Source organism: Aphelocoma coerulescens, unplaced genomic scaffold, assembly GCF_041296385.1.
Source record: "Aphelocoma coerulescens isolate FSJ_1873_10779 unplaced genomic scaffold, UR_Acoe_1.0 HiC_scaffold_231, whole genome shotgun sequence".
In the NCBI taxonomy this organism is placed as follows: Eukaryota; Metazoa; Chordata; class Aves; order Passeriformes; family Corvidae; genus Aphelocoma; species Aphelocoma coerulescens.
Window position 1 is genome coordinate 3,170 of NW_027183577.1, and position 23,277 is coordinate 26,446.

The 23,277-nt window shown below is 67.7% G+C and overlaps 1 protein-coding gene across 1 annotated transcript in view; it reads left to right on the forward strand.

Annotated features, from left to right (window-relative positions):
• The first annotated feature begins 3,322 nt into the window (after nucleotides 1-3,322).
• LOC138101272 (zinc finger protein neuro-d4-like) overlaps nucleotides 3,323-23,277 on the forward strand; it is a 46,474-nt gene continuing 26,519 nt past the window's right edge. The window contains exons 1-6 of the mRNA XM_068999101.1: nucleotides 3,323-3,354; nucleotides 9,226-9,386; nucleotides 14,774-14,866; nucleotides 15,532-15,662; nucleotides 17,381-17,470; nucleotides 21,094-21,166. Of these exons, the coding sequence (XP_068855202.1) occupies nucleotides 3,323-3,354; nucleotides 9,226-9,386; nucleotides 14,774-14,866; nucleotides 15,532-15,662; nucleotides 17,381-17,470; nucleotides 21,094-21,166 (580 nt within the window). The remainder of the gene's footprint in view (nucleotides 3,355-9,225; nucleotides 9,387-14,773; nucleotides 14,867-15,531; nucleotides 15,663-17,380; nucleotides 17,471-21,093; nucleotides 21,167-23,277) is intronic.

The window sequence follows — 23,277 nt, forward strand, 5'->3', positions numbered from 1 at the left end:
ATTTTCCCCCCTTTCTCCCCATTCCCCCCCCACATTTTCCCCCATTTTTTCCCCCATTTCCCCCCATTTTCCCCCCATTTTTCCCCCCAAATTTCCCCATTTCCCCCCATTTTCCCCCATTTCCCCCCCATTTTTCCCATTTCTTTCCTGGTTTTCCCCAGTTTCCCCCAATTTTCCCCCTTTTTCCCCCATTTTTTCCCAATTTTTCCCATTTTCACCCATTTTTCCCCCATTTCCCCCCAGTTTTCCCCCTTCTCTTCCCATTATTTCCCTGGGTTTCCCCCCAATTTTCCCCCATTTTCCCAATTTTTCCCCATTTTTTCCCAATTTTCCCCATTTTCGGCCCATTTTTTCCCCATTTCCCCCCATTTTCCCCCCTTTTATCTCCATTTTCCCCCATTTTCCCCCATTTTCCCCATTTCTTTCCCCATTCCCCCCATTTTTCTCCCATTTTCCCCCTATTTTTTCCCATTTTTCCCCCATTTTCCCAATTTTTCCCCCATTTTTCCCCATTTCCCCCCATTTTTCCCCATCTTCCCTCATTTTTTCCCACTTTTCCCCATTTTCCCCCCATTTCCGCCCATTTTCCCCCCAAATCCCCCCATTTTTCCCCATTTCCCCCCATTTTTCCATTTTTTCCCCCATTTTTTCTCCATTTCCCCCCTTTTTTTCCCAATTTTTTCCCAATTTTTTCCCATTTTTCCCCATTTTTCCCCCTTTCTCCCCATTCCCCCCCACATTTTCCCCCATTTTTTCCCCATTTCCCCCCAAATCCCCCCATTTTTCCCCCCAAATTTCCCCATTTTCCCCCATTTTTCCTCCCCGTTTTTTTTCCCAAACTCCCCCGTTTTCCCCCCATTTCCCCCCCCCCCCCCCCATTTCCCACCGCTTTTTTCCCAAATTCCCCCGTTTTTTCCCCGTTTTTCCCGGGCCGGGCGGGGCCGTTCCCCCCCCCCCATCACAGCCCCGGCGTTGCCATGGAAACCGCGCCCCCCCCCTTAAAGGGGCCGCGGCTGCCGGGGGAGGGGATTTTGGGGGGCCGGGGGGGTATCGGGGGGGGGTTGGGGCGATTTTGGGGCGATTTGGGGTTTTGGGGGGGTCTCTGGGGGGATTTTGTGGCATTTCGGGGGATTTTGGGGGGTTCTGGGGCTTTTGGGGGGCTTTTGGGGGGATTTTGGGGGGATTTTGGGGGGATTTGGGGAGTCTGAGAGGGCTCGGGGGGAACTTTGGGGGTCCTGGGGGGGGGGGTTGGGCACCTGGGGGGGTCAAGTGGGGCAATTTGGGGGTCCTGGGGGGGTTTTGGGGCACCTGGGGGGGTCTACGGGGGGAATTTGGGGGAATTTGGGGGAATTTGGGGGATTTTGGGGCACCTGGGGGGGGATCAATTGGGGGAATTTGGGGGGATTTGGGGGGGATTTGGGGGTCCTGGAGGGAATTTGGGGGGTCTGGGGGGGTCTATGGGGGGAATTTGGGGGAATTTTGGGGGTTTTGGGACACCTGGGGGGGTCAATTGGGGGGATTTGGGGGGATTTGGGGGTCCTGGGGGGATTTTGGGGCACCTGGGGGGATCAATTGGGGGAATTTGGGGGGATTTGGGGGTCCTGGGGGAAATTTGGGGGGTCTGGGGGGGTCTATGGGGGGAATTTGGGGGGATTTTGGGGGTCCTGGGGGGAATTGGGGCACCTGGGGGGGTCTACGGGGGGAATTTGGGGGAATTTGGGGGAATTTGGGGGATTTTGGGGCACCTGGGGGGGGATCAATTGGGGGAATTTGGGGCGATTTGGGGGGGATTTGGGGGTCCTGGAGGGAATTTGGGGGGTCTGGGGGGGTCTATGGGGGGAATTTGGGGGAATTTTGGGGGTTTTGGGACACCTGGGGGGGGTCAGTTGGGGGGATTTGGGGGGATTTGGGGGTCCTGGGGGGATTTTGGGGCACCTGGGGGGATCAATTGGGGGAATTTGGGGGGATTTGGGGGTCCTGGGGGAAATTTGGGGGGTCTGGGGGGGGTCTATGGGGGGAATTTGGGGGGATTTTGGGGGTCCTGGCGGGGTTTTGGGGCACCTGGGGGGGTCTATGGGGGGAATTTGGGGGAATTTGGGGGGATTTGGGGGTCCTGGGGGGGTTTTGGGGCAGCTGGGGGGGGTCTATGGGGGAATTTGGGGGGATTTGGGGGGATTTGGGGGTCCTGGAGGGAATTTGGGCGGTCTGGGGGAGGTTTAGGGGGGGATTTTGGGGGGATTTGAGGAATCGGGAGAGGTTTGGGGAGGATTTGGGGGGGATTTGGGGGAATTTGGGGGGTCTGGGGGGGTTATGGGGGGATTTGGGGGAGATTTTGGGGGACCTGGGGGAGAATTTGGGGGGTTTGGGGGGGGTCTGTGAGGGGATTTGGGGGAGGTTTGGGGGGATTTGGGCAATCTGGGGAGGGGTTGGGGGGATTTTGGGGGTCCTGGGGGGGTTGGGAGGGGTTTGGGGGCTTCTGGGGGGTCCAAGGGGGGATTTGGGGGATTTGGGGGGGGATTTGGGGATCTGGGGATGTCTGGGGGGGTCTGGGGGGGGAATTTGGGGGGAATTTGGGGGGATTTTGGGGAATTTGGGGATCTCGGGGGCGGAATTTGTGGGGGATTTGGGAGGATTTGGGGATCTCGGGGGGATTTGGGGGGATTTTGGGGAATTTGGGATCTCGGGGTGGGAATTTGGGGGGATTTTGGGGAATTCGGGAATCTCGGGGGAGGAATTTGGGGGGGATTTGGGGATCTCGGGGGATTTGGGGGGATTTTGGGGGGATTTGGGGATCTCGGGGGCGGAATTTGGGGTGATTTTGGGGGGATTTGGGGATCTCGGGGTGCTCTGACCCCTCGGGGGTCCCTCCTGAGGTTTTGGGGGGATTTTGGAGGGGATTTTGGGGGGATTTTGGGGGGGTCCCTGGTCCATCCCCCCCCCCCCCAGAATAGCGCTGACAGGAGGGGGAGGGGGCCCACCCGCCTTAACCCCGCCCCCCCGCGTATGATTGACAGCTCCCCCGCCCAATCCGCGGCGGGGCGGGGCATGCCGGGAGTTGTAGTCCCGCCCCTTCCCCCCCATCCCGCCCCCCCCCTTCCCCTCCCCTCCCCCCTCCCCGGTACCGGCGGGGCCCGGGGGGCACCGGGAGCGGGCGGGGCGGGGCGGGGGGGGAGGGGCGGGCGGGGGGCGCGGGGGTCCCGCCGGGCTCGGGAGCGACCCCCGGGGGGGGGGGGGGGTTTCGGGGGAAGGGGGGGGGAGGGGAGGGGGGGGGCTGAACCCCGCCGCCCCCTCCCCGAGCGCGGAGCGGCCCCGGCGGCGCAAAATGGCCACGGCTCTGCACAAACCCCTCAAATGGTGAGTGGGGGGCGCGGGGGCTCCGCGGCCGCGCCGGGACCGCCCCGGGACCGGCCCGAGCCGCCCCGGGGCGAGCGCGGCCCCCACAGCCGGCCCCGCTCCGGGGGGCGACGGCACCGGCGCTCCGGTACCGGCACCGGCGGGGAGGGAGCCGGTGGGGATGGGAACCCCCGGTACCGGCGGGGAGGGAGGCTCCGGTACCGGCGGGGATGGAGGCTCCGGTACCGGCACCGGTACCAGCGGGGATGGAGGCTCCGGTACCGGCACCGGTACCAGCGGGGATGGAGGCTCCGGTACCGGCAGCGGCGGGGATGGAGGCTCCGGTACCGGCGGGGAGGGAGGCTCCGGTACCGGTACCGGCCGGGGTGGAGGCTCCGGTGCCGGCGGGGATGGAGGCTCCGGTACCGGCGGGGATGGAGGCTCCGGTGCCGGCGGGGATGGAGGCTCCGGTACCGGCAGCGGCGCGGAGGGAGCCGGTGGGGATGGGAACCCCCGGTACCGGCGGGGATGGAGGCTCCGGTACCGGTACCGGCAGCGATGGAGGCTCCGGTACCGGCGGGGATGGAGGCTCCGGTACCGGAGCCGGGGGGGATGGAAACCCCGGTACCGGCAGGGATGGAGGCTCCGGTACCGGAGCCGGGGGGGATGGAAACGCCGGTACCGGCAGGGATGGAGCCGGTGGGGATGGAAACCCCCGGTACCGGCGGGGATGGAGGTGCCGGTACCGCAGGGGCGTGAAGGCACCGGGAGGGCCCGCCCGGTACCGGCGGGGTTGCAGCCGGTGAGGATGGAGCCGGTGGTACCGGCGGGGAGGGAGGTGCCGGTACCGGCGGGGATGGAGGCTCCGGGAGGGCCCGCCCGGTGTCGGCGGGGATGGAGGTGCCGGTACCGGCGGGAGGGACCTACCGGGAGCCCAGCCCCGGTACCGGCGGGGATGGAGCCGGTGAGGATGGAAACCCCCGGTACCGGCGGGAGCGACCCGGTTGGGATGGAAACCCCGGAACCGGCAGGGAGGGACCCACTGGGATCCGAGCACCCGGTACCGGCGGGGATGGAGGTGCCGGGAGGGCCCGCCCGGTACCGGCGGGAGGAACCCGGTTGGGATGGAAACCCCGGTACCGGCGGGGATGGAGGTGCCGGTACCGGCGGCAGGGACGCACCTGGAGCCGAGGCGCCGGTACCGGGGGGGAGGGACCCGGCAGGGAGGGAACCCCCGGTACCGCTGGGGATGAGGCCCCGGTTCGGGCGGGGACGGAGCCTCCGGTACCGGCGGAAACGGAGCCGCGGCTTTGCTGGGGGGGGGACTCACCCGGAGCCGAACCGCCGGTACCGGGGGGATGGAGCCGGCGGGGGATGGAGCTCCGGTACCGGGGGGATGGAGCTCCGGTACCGGCGGGGATGGAGCCGGCGGGGATGGAGCTCCGGTACCAGGGGGATGGAGCTCCGGTACCGGCGGGGATGGAGCTCCGGTACCGGCGGGAATGGAGCCGGCGGGGATGGAGCTCCGGTACCGGGGGGATGGAGCTCCGGTACCGGCGGGGATGGAGCTCCGGTACCGGCGGGAATGGACTGGGCGGGGATGGAGCTCCCGGGGCTGAGGGTCCCGGTACCGGCAGGGATGGAGCTCCCGGGGCTGAGGGTCCCGGTACCGGCAGGGATGGAGCTCCCGGGGCTGGGGGTCCCGGTACCGGCAGGGATGGAGCTCCCGGGGCTGGGGGTCCCGGTACCGGCAGGGATGGAGTTCCCGGGGCTGGGGGTCCCGGTACCGGCAGGGATGGAGTTCCCGGGGCTGGGGGTCCCGGTACCGGCAGGGATGGAGTTCCCGGGGCTGGGGGTCCCGGTACCGGCAGAGATGGAGTTCCCGGGGCTGGGGGTCCCGGTACCGGCAGGGATGGAGATCCCGGGGTTGGGGGTCCCGGTACCGGCAGGGATGGAGATCCCGGGGTTGGGGGTCCCGGTACTGGCGGGGGGGATTTACCTGGGGGAACCCCCGGTACCGGCGGGGATGAGGCTCCGGTCCCGATCCCGGTCTTGGTCCCCATCCCGGTCCAGACTCCATCCCGCTCCCGGTGCCGGTTCCGACCCAATCCCGGTCCCCATCCCAACCTCCCGGTCCCACCCCCGTCCCGGTTCCAATCCCGGCACCGTCCCCTCTGCCGATCCCGGTCCCAATCCCGGTCCCAATCCCGGTCCCGATCTCCTGGTCCTGACCCTTCCCAGTCTCGGTTCTGATCCCGGTCCGGGTGCCGGTCCCCATCCCGGTCCCAATCCCGGTCCTGATCCTTCCCAGTCTCGGTTCTGATCCCATCCCGGTCCTGGTCCCCATCCCGGTCCCGGTCCCAGTCCCGGCCCCGACCCCATCCCGGTCCCAGTCCCGGCCCCGACCCCATCCCGGTCCCAGTCCGAGTCCCGGCCCCGACCCCATCCCGGTCCCGATGCCGGCCCCATCCTGGTCCCAGTTCCGGTCCCGGTCCCGGTCCCGGTCCTGGTACGAGCCCCGGCCCCTTTCCAGTCCCGGTCCCAGCCGCGTACTGGTTCCAATCCCGATTCTGATCCTGGTCCCAATCCCGGTCCCAGCCCCATCCCGGTCCCTGCCCCGGTCCCAATCCCTGTCCAGGCGCCGGTTCCGACCCCATCCCGGTCCCAGTCCCGGTTCCGACCCCATCCTGGTCCCCATCCCGGTCCCAGTCCCGGTTCCGACCCCATCCTGGTCCCCATCCCAGTCCCAGTCCCGGTTCCGACCCCATCCTGGTCTCCATCCCGGTCCCAGTCCCAGTTCTGACCTCAGCCCGGTCCCCATCCCAGTCCCAGTCCCGGTTCCAATTGCGGCCCTGAACCCATCCCAGTCCTGATCCCAATCCCGGTCCCCATCCCGGTGCCAGTCCCGGTTCTGATCCCAATCCCCTTCCCAGTCCCGGTTCTGATCCCAATCCCAGTCCCGGTGCCAGTCCCGGTTCTGATCCCAATCCCGGTCCCAGTCCCGGTTCTGATCCCAATCCCAGTCCCGGTCCCAGTCCTGGTCCCGGTTCTGATTCCAGTCCCAGTCCCGATCCCGGTCCTCATCCTGGTCCCAATCCCAGTTCTGATTCCAGTCCCAGTCCCGATCCCGGTCCTCATCCTGGTCCCAATCCCGGTTCTGATTCCAGTCCCAGTCCCGATCCCGGTCCCCATCCTGGTCCCAATCCCGGTTCTGATCCCGATCCCTGTCCCAGTCCCCGTCCCAATCCTGCTCCCGATCCCGGTTCCGATCCCAGTCCCAATCCTGGTCCCAGTCCCGGTTCTGATCCTGGTCCCAGTCCCTGTCCCGGTCCCAGTCCCTGTCCCGGTCCCAATCCTGCTCCCGATCCCGGTTCCGATCCCAGTCCCAATCCCGGTCCCAGTCCCTGTCCCGGTCCCAGTCCCTGTCCCGGCCCCAATCCTGCTCCCGATCCCGGTTCCGATCCCAGTCCCAATCCCGGTCCCAGTCCCTGTCCCGGTCCCAGTCCCTGTCCCGGCCCCAATCCTGCTCCCGATCCCGGTTCCGATCCCGGTCCCAATCCCCGTCCCAGTCCCGGTTCTGATCCTGACCCCGGTCCCAATCCCGGTCCCAGTCCCTGTCCCGGTCCCAGTCCCGGTCTCGGTGCCGCCCCCGCTCCGGCCCGGGCGGTTTTGGGGGATTTTGGGGGGTCCTGGGGGGAAATTGGGGGTCCGGGGGGGGAAAAGTTGGGGACTCCCGGGGGAGTTTTTGGGAGGACTTGGGGGGGTCCCGAGGGGTTGGGGGGATTTGGGGGAGTCCCGGAGTAGTTTTGGGGGGGTTGGGGGGATTTTGGGGGGGTCTCTAGGAGGGTTTGGGGGGATTTTGGGGACCCCCGGAGTAGCTTTGGGAGATTTTGGGGGTCCCTGAGGAAGTTTGGGGGAATTTTGGGGTGTCCCGGGAAGGGGTTCGGGGGTCCTGGGGGGGATTTGGGATCGCCAGGGGAGTTTTGGGGAATTCTGGGGAGTCGCCCGGGGGTTTTGGGGAATTTTGGGGGGGTTCCCCGGAGGTTTAGGGGGGTCCTGGGGGGGCTTTATGGAGTTTGGGGGGGGTCACACCTGGGACTGTCCCCCCTGTTTCGGGGGGCTCCGGGAGCTTTTGGGATCCCCCAAAAATGGGGTCGTGATGTGTTTTATGGGGGGGTCACGAAGGTTTTGGGGGTCCCCAAATTGGAAGGGGGGGTCCCACCCTGACCCCCCCCAAAAGGGGCCGCGATGTCCTGGGGGGGTTTCGGGGTCGAATTTTGGGGTTTTGGCTCCCCAAATTTGGGCTCCTCCCGCTCCGCATCCTTTTGGGGGGGTCTTGGGGTGCTGCTCTTGGGAGGGGGGAAATCTGGGGTTCCCGAGGGGGTCCTGGGGGGGTTTTGGGGAGGGCCCAAAATTTGGGGTCACCCCTGGAGCCCGCAGTGGTGTTTTGGGGTGAGAAACGGAGAAAACGGGGCTGGGACCCCCCGGGGCTGCTCCGGGACACGCCGGGACCCCCGGGGTGGGCTGGGCGGGGGTCCATGAATTCGGGGCGGGGGTCCCTGAGGTTGGGGCGGGGGTCTCTGGGTTCGGGACGGGGGTCCCTGAGTTTGGGGTGGGGGTCCCTGAGCTCGGGGCGGGGGTCCCTGAGGTTGGGGCGGGGGTCCCTGAGTTTGGGGTGGGGGTCCCTGAATTCGGGGCGGGGGTCCCTGAGGTTGGGGCGGGGGTCTCTGGGTTCGGGGCGGGGGTCCCTGAGTTTGGGGTGGGGGTCCCTGAGTTCGGGGGGGGTCTCTCAGTTCAGGGCGGGGGTCCCTGAGTTCGGGGGGAGTCTCTGGGTTCGGGGCGGGGGTCCCTGAGTTCGGGGTGGGGGTCCCTCAGTTCGGGGCGGGGGTCCCTGAATTCGGGGCGGGGGTCTCTGAGTTTGGGGCGGGGGTCCCTGAATTCGGGGCGGGGGTCCCTGAGTTTGGGGCGGGGGTCCCTGAATTCGGGGCGGGGGTCCCTGAGTTCGGGGCGGGGGTCCCTGAGTTTGGGGCGGGGGTCCCTGAATTCGGGGCGGGGGTCCCTGAGTTTGGGGCGGGGGTCCCTGAATTCGGGGCGGGGGTCCCTGAGTTTGGGGCGGGGGTCCCTCAGTTCGGGGCGGGGGTCCCTGAGTTTGGGGCGGGGGTCTCTGGGTTCGGGGCGGGGGTCTCTGAGCTCGGGGCGGGGGTCCCTCAGTTCGGGGCGGGGGTCCCTGAGTTTGGGGCGGCGGTCCCTGAGTTTGGGGCGGGGGTCCCTGAGTTTGGGGCGGGGGTCCCTGAGCTCGGGGCGGGGGTCTCTGAGTTCGGGGCGGGGGTCTCTGAGCTCGGGGCGGGGGTCCCTCAGTTCGGGGCGGGGGTCTCTGAGTTCGGGCCGGGGGTCTCTGGGTTCGGGGCCGGGCTCGGTGGTCCCGGGGCGGATTTTGGGGTTCGGGGCGGGGGTCCCCCCACAGCCCGGGCCGGGAGGAGCCACCGGGGGGCCTCGGGGCCGCGCTCGGGGCGGGGGTCCCAGGGCAGATTTTGGGGTGCCCCCGCAGCCTCGGGGCCGCGCTCGGGGCGGGGGTCCCAGGGCAGATTTTGGGGTGCCCCCGCAGCCTCGGGGCCGCGCTCGGGGCGGGGGTCCCAGGGCAGATTTTGGGGTGCCCCCGCAGCCTGGGGGAGGAGGCTCGGGGCGGGGGTCCCAGGGCAGATTTTGGGGTGCCCCCGCAGCCTCGGGGCCGCGCTCGGGGCGGGGGTCCCAGGGCAGATTTTGGGGTGCCCCCGCAGCCTCGGGGCCGCGCTCGGGGCGGGGGTCCCAGGGCAGATTTTGGGGTGCCCCCGCAGCCTGGGGGAGGAGCCTCGGGGCGGGGGTCCCAGGGCAGATTTTGGGGTCCCCCCGCAGCCTGGGGGAGGAGTTCTACCGCGAGGCGCTGGAGCACTGCCGCAGCTACAACGCCCGGCTCTGCGCCGAGCGCAGCCTCCGCCTGCCCTTCCTGGACGCGCAGACCGGCGTGGCCCAGAGCAACTCCTACATCTGGATGGAGAGGGCGCACCGGCGGCCCGGTGAGACCCCCGGGATTGGGGAGAGACCCCCGGGATTGGGGAGAGACCCCCGGGATTGGGGAGGGACCCCCGGGATAAGGGAGAGACCCCCGGGAATGCGAGGGACCCTCGGGGTGGGGAGGGACCCCCGGGAATGGGGGAGAGAGCAACTCCTACATCTGGATGGAGAGGGCGCACCGGCGGCCCGGTGAGACCCCCGGGATTGGGGAGGGACCCCCGGGATTGGGGAGGGACCCCCGGGATAAGGGAGGGACCCTCGGGGTGGGGAGGGACCCCCGGGATTGGGGAGAGACCACCGGGATTGGGGAGAGACCCCCGGGATAAGGGAGGGACCCCCGGGATAAGGGAGGGACCCTCGGGAATGGGAGGGACCCCCGGGATTGGGGAGAGAGCAACTCCTACATCTGGATGGAGAGGGCGCACCGGCGGCCCGGTGAGACCCCCGGGATTGGGGAGAGACCCCCGGGAATGGGAGGGACCCCCGGGATAAGGGAGAGACCCCCGGGATAAGGGAGGGACCCCCGGGAATGGGAGGGACCCCCGGGATTGGGGAGAGAGCAACTCCTACATCTGGATGGAGAGGGCGCACCGGCGGCCCGGTGAGACCCCCGGGATTGGGGAGAGACCCCCGGGATTGGGGAGAGACCCCCGGGATAAGGGAGGGACCCTCGGGGTGGGGAGGGACCCCCGGGATTGGGGAGAGAGCAACTCCTACATCTGGATGGAGAGGGCGCACCGGCGGCCCGGTGAGACCCCCGGGATTGGGGAGAGACCCCCGGGAATGGGGAGGGACCCCCGGGATAAGGGAGAGACCCCCGGGATGGGGGAGGGACCCCCGGGATTGGGGGAGAGAGCAACTCCTACATCCGGATGGAGAGGGCGCACCGGCGGCCCGGTGAGACCCCCGGGGTGGGGAGAGACCCCCGGGAATGGGAGGGACCCCCGGGATAAGGGAGAGACCCCCGGGAATGGGAGAGACCCCCGGGATCGGGGAAAGACCCCCGGGATCGGGGAGAGACCCCCGGGGTGGGGAGGGACCCTCGGGATAAGGGAGGGACCCCCGGGATTGGGGAGGGACCCCCGGGATAAGGGAGAGACCCCCGGGATTGGGGGAGAGAGCAACTCCTACATCTGGATGGAGAGGGCGCACCGGCGGCCCGGTGAGACCCCCGGGGTGGGGAGAGACCCCCGGGAATGGGAGGGACCCCCGGGATAAGGGAGAGACCCCCGGGATAAGGGAGGGACCCCCGGGAATGGGAGGGACCCCCGGGATTGGGGAGAGAGCAACTCCTACATCTGGATGGAGAGGGCGCACCGGCGGCCCGGTGAGACCCCCGGGATTGGGGAGAGACCCCCGGGGTGGGGAGAGACCCCCGGGATTGGGGAGAGACCCCCGGGATAAGGGAGAGACCCCCGGGATAAGGGAGGGACCCTCGGGGTGGGGAGGGACCCCCGGGAATGGGGGAGAGAGCAACTCCTACATCTGGATGGAGAGGGCGCACCGGCAGCCCGGTGAGACCCCCGGGATTGGGGAGAGACCCCCGGGATTGGGGAGGGACCCCCGGGATAAGGGAGGGACCCTCGGGGTGGGGAGGGACCCCCGGGATTGGGGAGAGACCACCGGGATTGGGGAGAGACCCCCGGGATAAGGGAGGGACCCCCGGGATAAGGGAGGGACCCTCGGGAATGGGAGGGACCCCCGGGATTGGGGAGAGAGCAACTCCTACATCTGGATGGAGAGGGCGCACCGGCGGCCCGGTGAGACCCCCGGGATTGGGGAGAGACCCCCGGGATTGGGGAGAGACCCCCGGGATAGGGGAGGGACCCCCGGGATAAGGGAGAGACCCCCGGGAATGGGAGAGACCCCCGGGATCGGGGAAAGACCCCCGGGATCGGGGAGGGACCCCCGGGGTGGGGAGAGACCCCCAGGATTGGGAGGGACCCCCGGGATTGGGGAGAGACCCCCGGGATAAGGGAGGGACCCCCGGGATTGGGGGAGAGAGCAACTCCTACATCTAGATGGAGAGGGCGCACCGGCGGCCCGGTGAGACCCCCGGGATTGGGGAGAGACCCCCGGGATAAGGGAGGGACCCCCGGGATTGGGGGAGAGACCCCCGGGAATGGGAGAGACCCCCGGGATCGGGGAAAGACCCCCGGGATCGGGGAGGGACCCCCGGGATAAGGGAGAGACCCCCGGGATTGGGGAGAGAGCAACTCCTACATCTGGATGGAGAGGGCGCACCGGCGGCCCGGTGAGACCCCCGGGGTGGGGAGAGACCCCCGGGATAACGGAGGGACCCTCGGGGTGGGGAGGGACCCTTGGGATAAGGGAGAGACCCCCGGGAATGGGAGAGACCCCCGGGATCGGGGAAAGACCCCCGGGATAAGGGAGAGACCCCCGGGATTGGGGAGAGAGCAACTCCTACATCTGGATGGAGAGGGCGCACCGGCGGCCCGGTGAGACCCCCGGGGTGGGGAGAGACCCCCAGGATAACGGAGGGACCCTCGGGGTGGGGAGGGACCCTTGGGATAAGGGAGAGACCCCCGGGATAGGGGAGAGACCCCCGGGATTGGGGAGAGACCCCCGGGATAAGGGAGGGACCCCCGGGATAAGGGAGAGACCCCCGGGATAAGGGAGAGACCCCCGGGATTGGGGGAGAGACCCCCAGAAATGGGAGAGACCCCCGGGAATGGGGAGGGACCCCCGGGACAGGGAGACCCCCCCCAAAACCTCCTCCCGCAGCGCCCCGACCCCCCCGGCTCCCCTGCAGCCCCCCCGGTACCCTGAGCCCCCCTTGGGGCCCCTCCCCCATCCTGACCCCCCTGAGTGGGGGTCATCGGGGTCAGTCTGGGGTCATCGGGGTCACTTTGGGGTCATCGGGGTCACTTTGGGGTCAGGGTCAGCCTGGGGTCATTGGGGTCACTTTGGGGTCAGGGTCAGTCTGGGGGCATCGGGGTCAGTTTGGGGTCAGGGTCAGCCTGGGGTCATTGGGGTCACTTTGGGGTCATCGGGGTCACTTTGGGGTCAGGGTCAGCCTGGGGTCATTGGGGTCACTTTGGGGTCAGGGTCAGTCTGGGGGCATCGGGGTCAGTCTGGGGTCATCGGGGTCACCTTGGGGTCAGGGTCAGTTTGGGGGGTTGGGGTCACTTTGGGGTCATCGGGGTCACCTTGGGGTCAGGGTCAGTTTGGGGGGTTGGGGTCACTTTGGGGTCATCGGGGTCACTTTGGGGTCAGGGTCAGTCTGGGGGGTTGGGGTCAGTCTGGGGTCATCGGGGTCACTTTGGGGTCAGGGTCACTTTGGGGTCAGGGTCAGTCTGTGGGGTCGGGGTCAGTCTGGGGTCATTGGGGTCAGTTTGGGGTCAGGGTCAGTCTGGGGGCATCGGGGTCAGTCTGGGGTCATCGGGGTCACCTTGGGGTCAGGGTCAGTTTGGGGGGTTGGGGTCACTTTGGGGTCATCGGGGTCACTTTGGGGTCAGGGTCAGTCTGGGGGGTTGGGGTCAGTCTGGGGTCATCGGGGTCACTTTGGGGTCAGGGTCACTTTGGGGTAGGGGTCAGTCTGTGGGGTCGGGGTCAGTCTGGGGTCATTGGGGTCAGTTTGGGGTCAGGGTCAGTCTGTGGGGTCGGGGTCAGTCTGGGGGGGTCGGGTCAGTTTGGGGGGCTCGGGGTCAGTCTGGGGGTGTTGGGGTCACTCTGGGGGTGGGGTCAGGGTCAGTTTAGGGGGGTCAGGGTCAGCTCAGGAGTGTTGGGGTCACTCTGGGGGTGGGGTCAGGGTCAGTTTAGGGGGGTCAGGGTCAGTTTAGGGGGGTCAGGGTCAGCTCAGGGGTGTTGGGGTCACTCTGGGGGTGGGGTCAGGGTCAGTCTGGGGGGCTCTGGGCCGGTCGGAGCAGGTCGGGGTCAGTTTAGGGGGGTCAGAGTCACTCTGGGGGGTCAGTGGGTGTCCGGCCGCGCCTCGCAGTGACCCCACTGACCCCCACGGCCCCCCAGGCCTGTCCCGGGTCAGATCTGCTCGTACCCCGTGGGGTCACTTTGGGGTCAGGGTCACTTGGGGAGGGTCAGGGTCACTCAGGGGGTCTTGGGGTCAGTCCGGGGGTCTCGGGGTCAGTCCGGGGGGGTCACTGACCATCCGGGGGGGGTCACTGACCATCCGGGGGGGTCACTGACCATCCGGGGGGGGTCACTGACCATCCGGGGGGGTCACTGACCGTCCGGCCGTGCCCCCAGGCCTGTCCCGGGTCAGATCTACTCGTACTCCGTGGGGTCAGTTTGGGGTCAGGGTCACTTGGGGAGGGTCAGGGTCACTCTGGGGGTTTTGGGGTCACTCAGGGGGTGCTGTGGTCAGTCCGGGAGTCTCGGGGTCAGTCCGGGGGTCTCGGGGTCAGTCTGGGGGGGGGGGTCACTGACCATCCGGCCATGCCCCCAGGCCTGTCCTGGGTCAGATCTACTCGTACCCCGTGGGGTCACTCTGGGTCAGGGTCACTCAGGGAGGGTCAGGGTCACTCGGGGTCTCGGGGTCAGTCCGGGGGGGGTCACTGACCATCCGGGGGGGTCACTGACCATCCGGGGGGGGTCACTGACCATCCGGGGGGGGTTACTGACCATCCGTGGGGGGGTCACTGACCATCCGGGGGGGGTTACTGACCATCCGGGGGGGGTTACTGACCATCCGGGGGGGGTCACTGACCATCCGGGGGGGGTTACTGACCATCCGGGGGGGGTCACTGACCATCCGTGGGGGGGTCACTGACCATCCGGGGGGGTCACTGACCATCCGGGGGGGGTTACTGACCATCCGGGGGGGGTCACTGACCATCCGTGGGGGGGTCACTGACCATCCGGGGGGGGTCACTGACCATCCGGGGGGGGTTACTGACCATCCGGGGGGGGTCACTGACCATCCGTGGGGGGGTCACTGACCATCCGGGGGGGTCACTGACCATCCAGCCATGCCCCCAGGCCTGTCCTGGGTCAGATCTACTCGTACCCCATAGGGTCACTCTGGGTCAGGGTCACTTGGGGAGGGTCAGGGTCACTCGGGGGGTGCTGTGGTCACTCAGGGGGTCTCGGGGTCAGTCCGGGGGTCTCAGGGTCAGTCCGGGGGGGGTCACTGACCATCCGGGGGGGGTCACTGACCGTCCGGGGGGGTCACTGACCGTCCGGGGGGGGTCACTGACCGTCCGGCCGTGCCCCCAGGCCTGTCCCGGGTCAGATCTACTCGTACCCCATAGGGTCACTCTGGGTCAGGGTCACTCAGGGGGTGCTGTGGTCAGTCCGAGGGTCTCGGGGTCAGTCCGGGGGTCTCGGGGTCAGTCCGGGGGGGGTCACTGACCATCCGGGGGGGTCACTGACCATCCGGGGGGGGTCACTGACCGTCCGGCCGTGCCCCCAGGCCTGTCGCCGGGTCAGATCTACTCGTACCCCGCCCGCTGCTGGCGCAAGAAGCGGCGCCTGAACATCCTGGAGGCCCCGCGGCTGCGGCCATGTGAGCACCGGGGGGGCCGGGGGGCGGCCGGAGCGGCCGCGCTGACTCCAGCAGGAGTGGCCGCGCTGACCACCGGCCACTGTGGCCGCGCTGACCTCCGGCCGGAGCGGCCGCGCTGACTCCAGCAGGAGTGGCCGCGCTGACCACCAGCCACTGTGGCCGCGCTGACCTCCGGCCGGAGTGGCGGTGCTGACCGCTGGCCGGAGTGGCCGCGCTGACCTCCGGCCGGAGTGGCGGTGCTGACCACTGGCTGGAGCGGCTGCGCTGACCGCTGGCCGGAGCGGCCGCACTGACCACTGGCCAGAGAGGCCGCGCTGACCTGTGGCCGGAGTGGCCGCGCTGACCAGTGGCTGGAGTGGCCGCGCTGACCGCTGGCCGGAGCGGCCGCGCTGACCTGTGGCCACTGTGGCCGTGCTGACCAGTGGCCAGAGCGGCCGCGCTGACCACTGGCCGGAGTGGTTGCGCTGACCACTGGCCGGAGCGGCTGCGCTGACCGCTGGCCGGAGTGGCCACGCTGACCACTGGCCGGAGTGGCGGTGCTGACCAGTGGCCGGAGCGGCCGCGCTGACCTGTGGCCACTGTGGCCGCGCTGACCGCTGGCCAGAGTGGCCGCACTGACCTGTGGCCACTGTGGCCGCACTGACCGCTGGCCGCTGTGCCCGCAGACTGCGAGGCGCCGCTGAAGAAGGAGGGGGCCGTGCCCGAGGGGCCGGTGCTGGAGGCGCTGCTCTGCGCCGAGACCCCCGAGCGCCGCGGCGGCGACGCCAAGGACGAGGAGGCCGCGCTCGAGGGCACGGTCAGCGCCCGGTGGCTGTCCAGCTGTCCGTCTGTCCGTCTGTCCGAGTGGCTGTCCGTCTGTCCGTCTGTCCATCTGTCCGAGTGTCTGCCCGTCTGTCCGAGTGTCCGTCTGTCCATCTGTCCAAGTGTCTGCCCGTCTGTCCATCTGTCCAAGTGTCCACCCCGCTGTCCGTCTGTCCGTCTGTCCAAGAGTCCGAGTGTCCATCCCGCTGTCCATCTGTCCGAGTGTGCGAGTGTCCATCCCGCTGTCCGTCTGTCCAGCTGTCTGTACCGGTGTCCATGTGTCCGAGTGTCTGTCCGTCTGTCCATCTGTCCGTCTGTCCGAGTGTCTGAGTGCGCGAGTGTCCACCCCGCTGTCCGTCTGGCCGAGTGTCCATCCCATCATCCATCTGTCCGTCTGGCCGAGTGTCCGAGCATCCACCTTGCTGTCCATCTGTCCGAGTGTCCATCCCACTGTCCATCTGTCCATCTGTCTGTCTGTCCAGGTGTCCCTCCCACTGTCCATCTGTCCATCTGTCCGAGTGTCCATCCCGCTGTCCATCTGTCCGTCTGTCCGAGCATCCATCCCCCGTCCATCTGTCCAAGTGTCCACCCCGCTGTCCATCTGTCCGAGTGTCCAAGCGTCCAAGTGTCCATCTGTCCAAGCATCTGTCCTGCTGTCCGTCTGTCCATCTGTCCGAGTGTCCATCCCGCTGTCTGTCTGTCCGAGTGTGCGAGTGTCTGAGTGTCCACCCCGCTGTCCATCTGTCCAGCTGTCCGTCTGTCCGAGCATCTGTCCCTCTGTCCATCTATCCAAGTGTCCATCCCGCTGTCCATCTGTCCAGCTGTCCGTCTGTCCGAGTGTCCATCCTGCTGTCCGTCTGTCTGAGTGTCCACCCCGCTGTCCATCTGTCCATCTGTCCAAGTGTCTGAGTGTCCACCCCACTGTCCGTCTGTCCGTCTGCCCGTCTGTCTGAGCATCTGTCCCACTGTCCATGTGTCCGTCTGTCCGAGTGTCCGAGTGTCCACCCTTCTGTCCATCTGTCCAGCTGTCCGTCTGTTCGAGTGTCCAAGTGTCCATCCCACTGTCCGTCTGTCCGAGTGCCCGTCCATCCGTCTGTCCGAGTGTCTGTCCATCTGTCTGTCTGTCCGAATGTCCACCCTGCTGTCCGTCTGTCCGAGTGTCCACCCTGCTGTCCATCTGTCCCACTGTCCATCTGTCTGTCTGTCCAAGTGTCCATCCCACTGTCCATCTGTCTGTGCATCTGAGTGTCCAGCTGTGCGTCCGTCTGTCCATCCCTTGCCCATCCATCCCCTGTCCATCCCTTGTCCATCCATTGTCCATCTGTCCACCCCCCATCCATCCATCCCCTGTCCATCCCTTGTCCATCCATTATCCATCCATTATCCATCCCTTGTCCATCTGTCCATCCCTTGTCCATCTGTCCACCCCCCGTCCATCCATCCCTTGTCCCTCTGTCCATCCATTATCCATCCATTATCCATCCCTTGTCCCTCTGTCCATCCCTTGTCCATCTGTCCACCCCCCGTCCATCCATCCCTTGTCCCTCTGTCCATCCATTATCCATCCATTATCCATCCCTTGTCCCTCTGTCCATCCCTTGTCCATCTGTCCACCCCCCGTCCATCCATCCCCTGTCCACCCGTCCGCCCCTCCCCCACCCCCGAGTTTCCCCGGAATCCCCAATTTCCCCTTTTTCCCCCCAATTCCCTCAGAAGCCTCCCCCCCCCGACTTCCCGCACGACCCCGACGGGGACGAGCTGGACGATGACCCCCCCCGCCGCAAGAACAAGGCCAAGGGCAAGGTCAGCGCTGGCCGGAGCCGGGGGGGCCGGGGCAGTGGCCGGAGAGCCAGGGGGGCCAGGGGGGCCGGAGAGATGGGGAGGCCGGGGCGGTGGCCGGAGAGATGGGGGGGCCGGAGAGCCGGGGGGGCCGGGGCGGTGGCCAGAGAGCCAGGGGGTCTGAGTGGTGGCCGGAGAGCTGGGGGCCGGAGAGCCGGGGGGGCCAGAGAGCCGGGGAGGCCTGAGTGGTGGCCGGAGAGCCGGGGGAGCCGGGGCGGTGGCCAGAGAGCCGGGGGGGCCGGAGAGCCGAGGGGGCCGGGGGGGCCGGAGAGCCGGGGGGCTGGAGAGCCGGGGGGGTCTGAGCGGTGGCCGGAGAGCCGGGGGGGCCGGGGGGCCAGGGGGCCGGAGAGCCGGGGGGGCCGGGGTGGTGGCCGGACAAATGGGGGGGTCTGAGTGGTGGCCGGAGAGATGGGGGGCCCTGAGAGCAGTGGGGGGCTGGGGTGGTGGCCGGAGAGCCGGGGGGTCCCAAGCACTGTCCGGCCACACTGCCCACACTGCCCACTGCCCACACTGCCCACTGCCCACTGCCCACACTGCCCACTGCCCACACTGCCCACACTGCCCACACTGCCCACACTGCCCACACTGCCCACTGCCCACACTGCCCACACTGCCCACACTGCCCACACTGCCCACACTGCCCACTGCCCACACTGCCCACTGCCCACACTGCCCACCCTGCCCACACTGCCCACACTGCCCACACTGCCCACTGCCCACACTGCCCACACTGCCCACACTGCCCACACTGCCCACTGCCCACACTGCCCACACTGCCCACACTGCCCACACTGCCCACTGCCCACACTGCCCACACTGCCCACACTGCCCACTGCCCACGCTGCCCACGGTGCCCACACTGCCCACACTGCCCACTGCCCACTGCCCACTGCCCACACTGCCCACACTGCCCACACTGCCCACACTGCCCACACTGCCCACTGCCCACTGCCCACACTGCCCACACTGCCCACTGCCCACACTGCCCACACTGCCCACTGCCCACGCTGCCCACACTGCCCACACTGCCCACTGCCCACACTGCCCACACTGCCCACACTGCCCACACTGCCCACACTGCCTACACTGCCCACACTGCCCACTGCCCACACTGCCCACACTGCCCACACTGCCCACACTGCCCACTGCCCACAGTGCCCACACTGCCCACACTGCCCACACTGCCCACAGTGCCCACACTGCCCACACTGCCCACACTGCCCACACTGCCCACACTGCCCACTGCCCACACTGCCCACACTGCCCACACTGCCCACACTGCCCACACTGCCCACACTGCCTACACTGCCCACACTGCCCACACTGCCCACACTGCCCACTGCCCACACTGCCCACACTGCCCACACTGCCCACACTGCCCACACTGCCCACTGCCCACAGTGCCCACACTGCCCACACTGCCCACACTGCCCACACTGCCCACACTGCCCACTGCCCACACTGCCCACACTGCCCACACTGCCCACACTGCCCACTGCCCACACTGCCCACACTGCCCACACTGCCCACACTGCCCACACTGCCCACTGCCCACAGTGCCCACACTGCCCACACTGCCCACTGCCCACACTGCCCACACTGCCCACACTGCCCACTGCCCACTGCCCACACTGCCCACACTGCCCACTGCCCACACTGCCCACTGCCCACACTGCCCACACTGCCCACTGCCCACACTGCTCACTGCCCACACTGCCCACCCTGCCCACACTGCCCACACTGCCCACACTGCCCACTGCCCACACTGCCCACACTGCCCACTGCCCACACTGCCCACACTGCCCACACTGCCCACACTGCCCACTGCCCACACTGCCCACACTGCCCACACTGCCCACTGCCCACACTGCCCACACTGCCCACACTGCCCACACTGCCCACTGCCCACGCTGCCCACGGTGCCCACACTGCCCACACTGCCCACTGCCCACTGCCCACTGCCCACACTGCCCACACTGCCCACACTGCCCACACTGCCCACACTGCCCACTGCCCACTGCCCACACTGCCCACACTGCCCACACTGCCCACACTGCCCACTGCCCACACTGCCCACACTGCCCACACTGCCCACACTGCCCACACTGCCCACTGCCCACACTGCCCACACTGCCCACACTGCCCACTGCCCACGCTGCCCACGGTGCCCACACTGCCCACACTGCCCACTGCCCACTGCCCACTGCCCACACTGCCCACACTGCCCACACTGCCCACACTGCCCACACTGCCCACTGCCCACTGCCCACACTGCCCACACTGCCCACTGCCCACACTGCCCACACTGCCCACTGCCCACGCTGCCCACACTGCCCACACTGCCCACTGCCCACACTGCCCACACTGCCCACACTGCCCACACTGCCCACACTGCCCACACTGCCTACACTGCCCACACTGCCCACTGCCCACACTGCCCACACTGCCCACACTGCCCACACTGCCCACTGCCCACACTGCCCACTGCCCACAGTGCCCACACTGCCCACACTGCCCACTGCCCACACTGCCCACACTGCCCACACTGCCCACACTGCCCACTGCCCACACTGCCCACAGTGCCCACACTGCCCACACTGCCCACACTGCCCACACTGCCCACTGCCCACAGTGCCCACACTGCCCACACTGCCCACACTGCCCACACTGCCCACACTGCCCACTGCCCACACTGCCCACACTGCCCACACTGCCCACACTGCCCACTGCCCACACTGCCCACACTGCCCACACTGCCCACACTGCCCACACTGCCCACTGCCCACAGTGCCCACACTGCCCACACTGCCCACTGCCCACACTGCCCACACTGCCCACACTGCCCACTGCCCACTGCCCACACTGCCCACACTGCCCACTGCCCACACTGCCCACTGCCCACACTGCCCACACTGCCCACACTGCCCACACTGCCCACACTGCCCACTGCCCACACTGCCCACACTGCCCACACTGCCCACACTGCCCACTGCCCACGCTGCCCACGGTGCCCACACTGCCCACACTGCCCACTGCCCACTGCCCACTGCCCACACTGCCCACACTGCCCACACTGCCCACACTGCCCACACTGCCCACTGCCCACTGCCCACACTGCCCACACTGCCCACTGCCCACACTGCCCACACTGCCCACACTGCCCACTGCCCACTGCCCACACTGCCCACACTGCCCACACTGCCCACTGCCCACACTGCCCACACTGCCCACTGCCCACACTGCCCACTGCCCACACTGCCCACACTGCCCACACTGCCCACTGCCCACCCTGCCCACACTGCCCACACTGCCCACTGCCCACTGCCCACACTGCCCACACTGCCCACTGCCCACACTGCCCACACTGCCCACTGCCCACACTGCCCACTGCCCACACTGCCCACACTGCCCACTGCCCACACTGCCCACACTGCCCACACTGCCCACACTGCCCACTGCCCACACTGCCCACTGCCCACGCTGCCCACACTGCCCACACTGCCCACACTGCCCACACTGCCCACACTGCCCACTGCCCACACTGCCCACACTGCCCACACTGCCCACGCTGCCCACGGTGCCCGCAGGCCTACGGGCTGGTGATGAAGAGGAGGGTGGACGCTGTCCTGGAGGAGCGCGACAAACCCTACGTGTGCGACAGTCAGTGCGGGGGGGGCTGCTCCGCTTTGGGGGGGCTGCTCCGGTTTGGGGGGGGCTCTGGTCCGGTTTGGGGGGGCTGGTCCGGTTTGGGGGGGCTCTGGTCTGGTTTGGGGGGGCTGGTCCGGTTTGGGGGGGATGGTCCGGTTTGGGGGGGCTCTGGTCCGGTTTGGGGGAACTGGTCTGGTTTGGGGGGGCTCTGGTCCCGGTTTGGGGGGTCTGGTCTGGTTTGGGGGGGCTCTGGTCTGGTTTGGGGGGGCTCTGCTCCGGTTTGGGGGGGCTGCTCCGGTTTGGGGGGGGGCTGGTCCGGTTTGGGGGGCTCTGGTCCGGTTTGGGGGGGCTCTGGTCCAGTTTGGGGGCTCTGGTCTGGTTTGGGGGGGCTCTGGTCCCGGTTTGGGGGGGCTGGTCCCATTTGGGGGCTCTGGTCCAGTTTGGGGGCTCTGCTCCGGTTTGGGGAGGTCTGGTCCGGTTTGGGGGAACTGGTCTGGTTTGGGGGGGCTCTGGTCCCGGTTTGGGGGGTCTGGTCTGGTTTGGGGGGGCTCTGGTCTGGTTTGGGGGGGCTCTGGTCTGGTTTGGGTTGGGCTGGTCCGGTTTGGGGGGGATGGTCCGGTTTGGGGGGCTCTGGTCCCCGTTTGGGGGGCTCTGGTCCGGTTTGGGGGCTCTGGTCCCGGTTTGGGGGGACTGGTCCGGTTTGGGGGGGCTCTGGTCCGGTTTGGGGGGGATGGTCCGGTTTGGGGGGGCTCTAGTCTGGTTTGGGGGGGCTCTGGTCTGGTTTGGGTTGGGCTGGTCCGGTTTGGGGGGATGGTCTGGTTTGGGGGGGCTCTGGTCCGGTTTGGGGGGCTCTGGTCCCGGTTTGGGGGGGCTCTGGTCCGGTTTGGGGGCTCTGGTCCCGGTTTGGGGGGTCTGGTCTGGTTTGGGTTGGGCTGGTCTGGTTTGGGGGGGCTCTGGTCCCGGTTTGGGGGGGCTGGTCCCGGTTTGGGGGGGCTGGTCCCGGTTTGGGGGGCTGGTCCGGTTTGGGGGGGCTCTGGTCTGGTTTGGGGGGGCTGGTCCCGGTTTGGGGGGGCTCTGGTCCCGGTTTGGGGGGCTCTGGTCCCGGTTTGGGGGGGCTAGTCCAGTTTGGGTTGGGCTGGTCCGGTTTGGGGGGGTGGTCCCATTTTTGGGGATTTTGGCCTCATTTTTGGGGGACTCTGGTCCGGTTTGGGGGGCTCTGATCCCGGTTTGGGGGGGACTGGTCCCGTTTTGGGGGTTTTGGCCTCATTTTTGGGGCGGTCTGGTCCCATTTGGGGGGGTCTGGCCCCATTTTTGGGGTGTTCTGGTCCTGTTTGGGGGGCTCTGGTCCCATTTTGGGGGATTCTGGTCCCATTTTGGGGGGCTCTGATCCCATTTTGGGAGGTCCCTGTGCCACTCTGGGGAGATCTGGGGGGTCCCTGTCCCATTTTGGGGGGTCTTGGCCCTATTTTGGGGGGTATCAGGGCTCCCTGTGCCGTTTGGGAGGGAATCTGGGGGTCCCTGTCCCATTTTGGGGGGTTTGGGCCCCATTTTTTAGGGAGTTTGGGGGGGTTTGGTCCCATTTTGGGGGAGTTTTGGGGTCTCTGTGCCATTCTGGGGGGAATTTGAGGGTCTTTGTCCCATTTTGGGGGGTTTTGGCCCCAATTTTGGGGGGGTTTGGGGCTCCCTGTCCCATTTTGGGGGGTTTGGGCCCCAATTTTGGGGGGGTTCAGGGCTCCCTGTCCCATTTTGGGGGGTTTTGGCCCCATTTTGGGGGGGTTCGGGGCTCCCTGTCCCATTTTGGGGGGTTTGGGCCCCATTTTGGGGGGGGTTGGGGCTCCCTGTCCCATTTTGGGGGGTTTTGGCCCCAATTTTGGGGGGGTTCGGGGCTCCCTGTCCCATTTTGGGGGGTTTGGGCCCCATTTTGGGGGGGTTCGGGGCTCCCTGTCCCATTTTGGGGGGTTTTGGCCCCAATTTTGGGTGCTTCTGGGGCAGTTTCTGTCCCATTTTGGGGGAGTTTTGGGGTCTCTGGGCCATTCTGGGGGAGTTTGACCCCATTTTGGGAGGAATTTGGGGTTCCTGTCCCTTTTTGGGGGGGTTTTGGCCCCATTTTGGGGGGGTTCAGG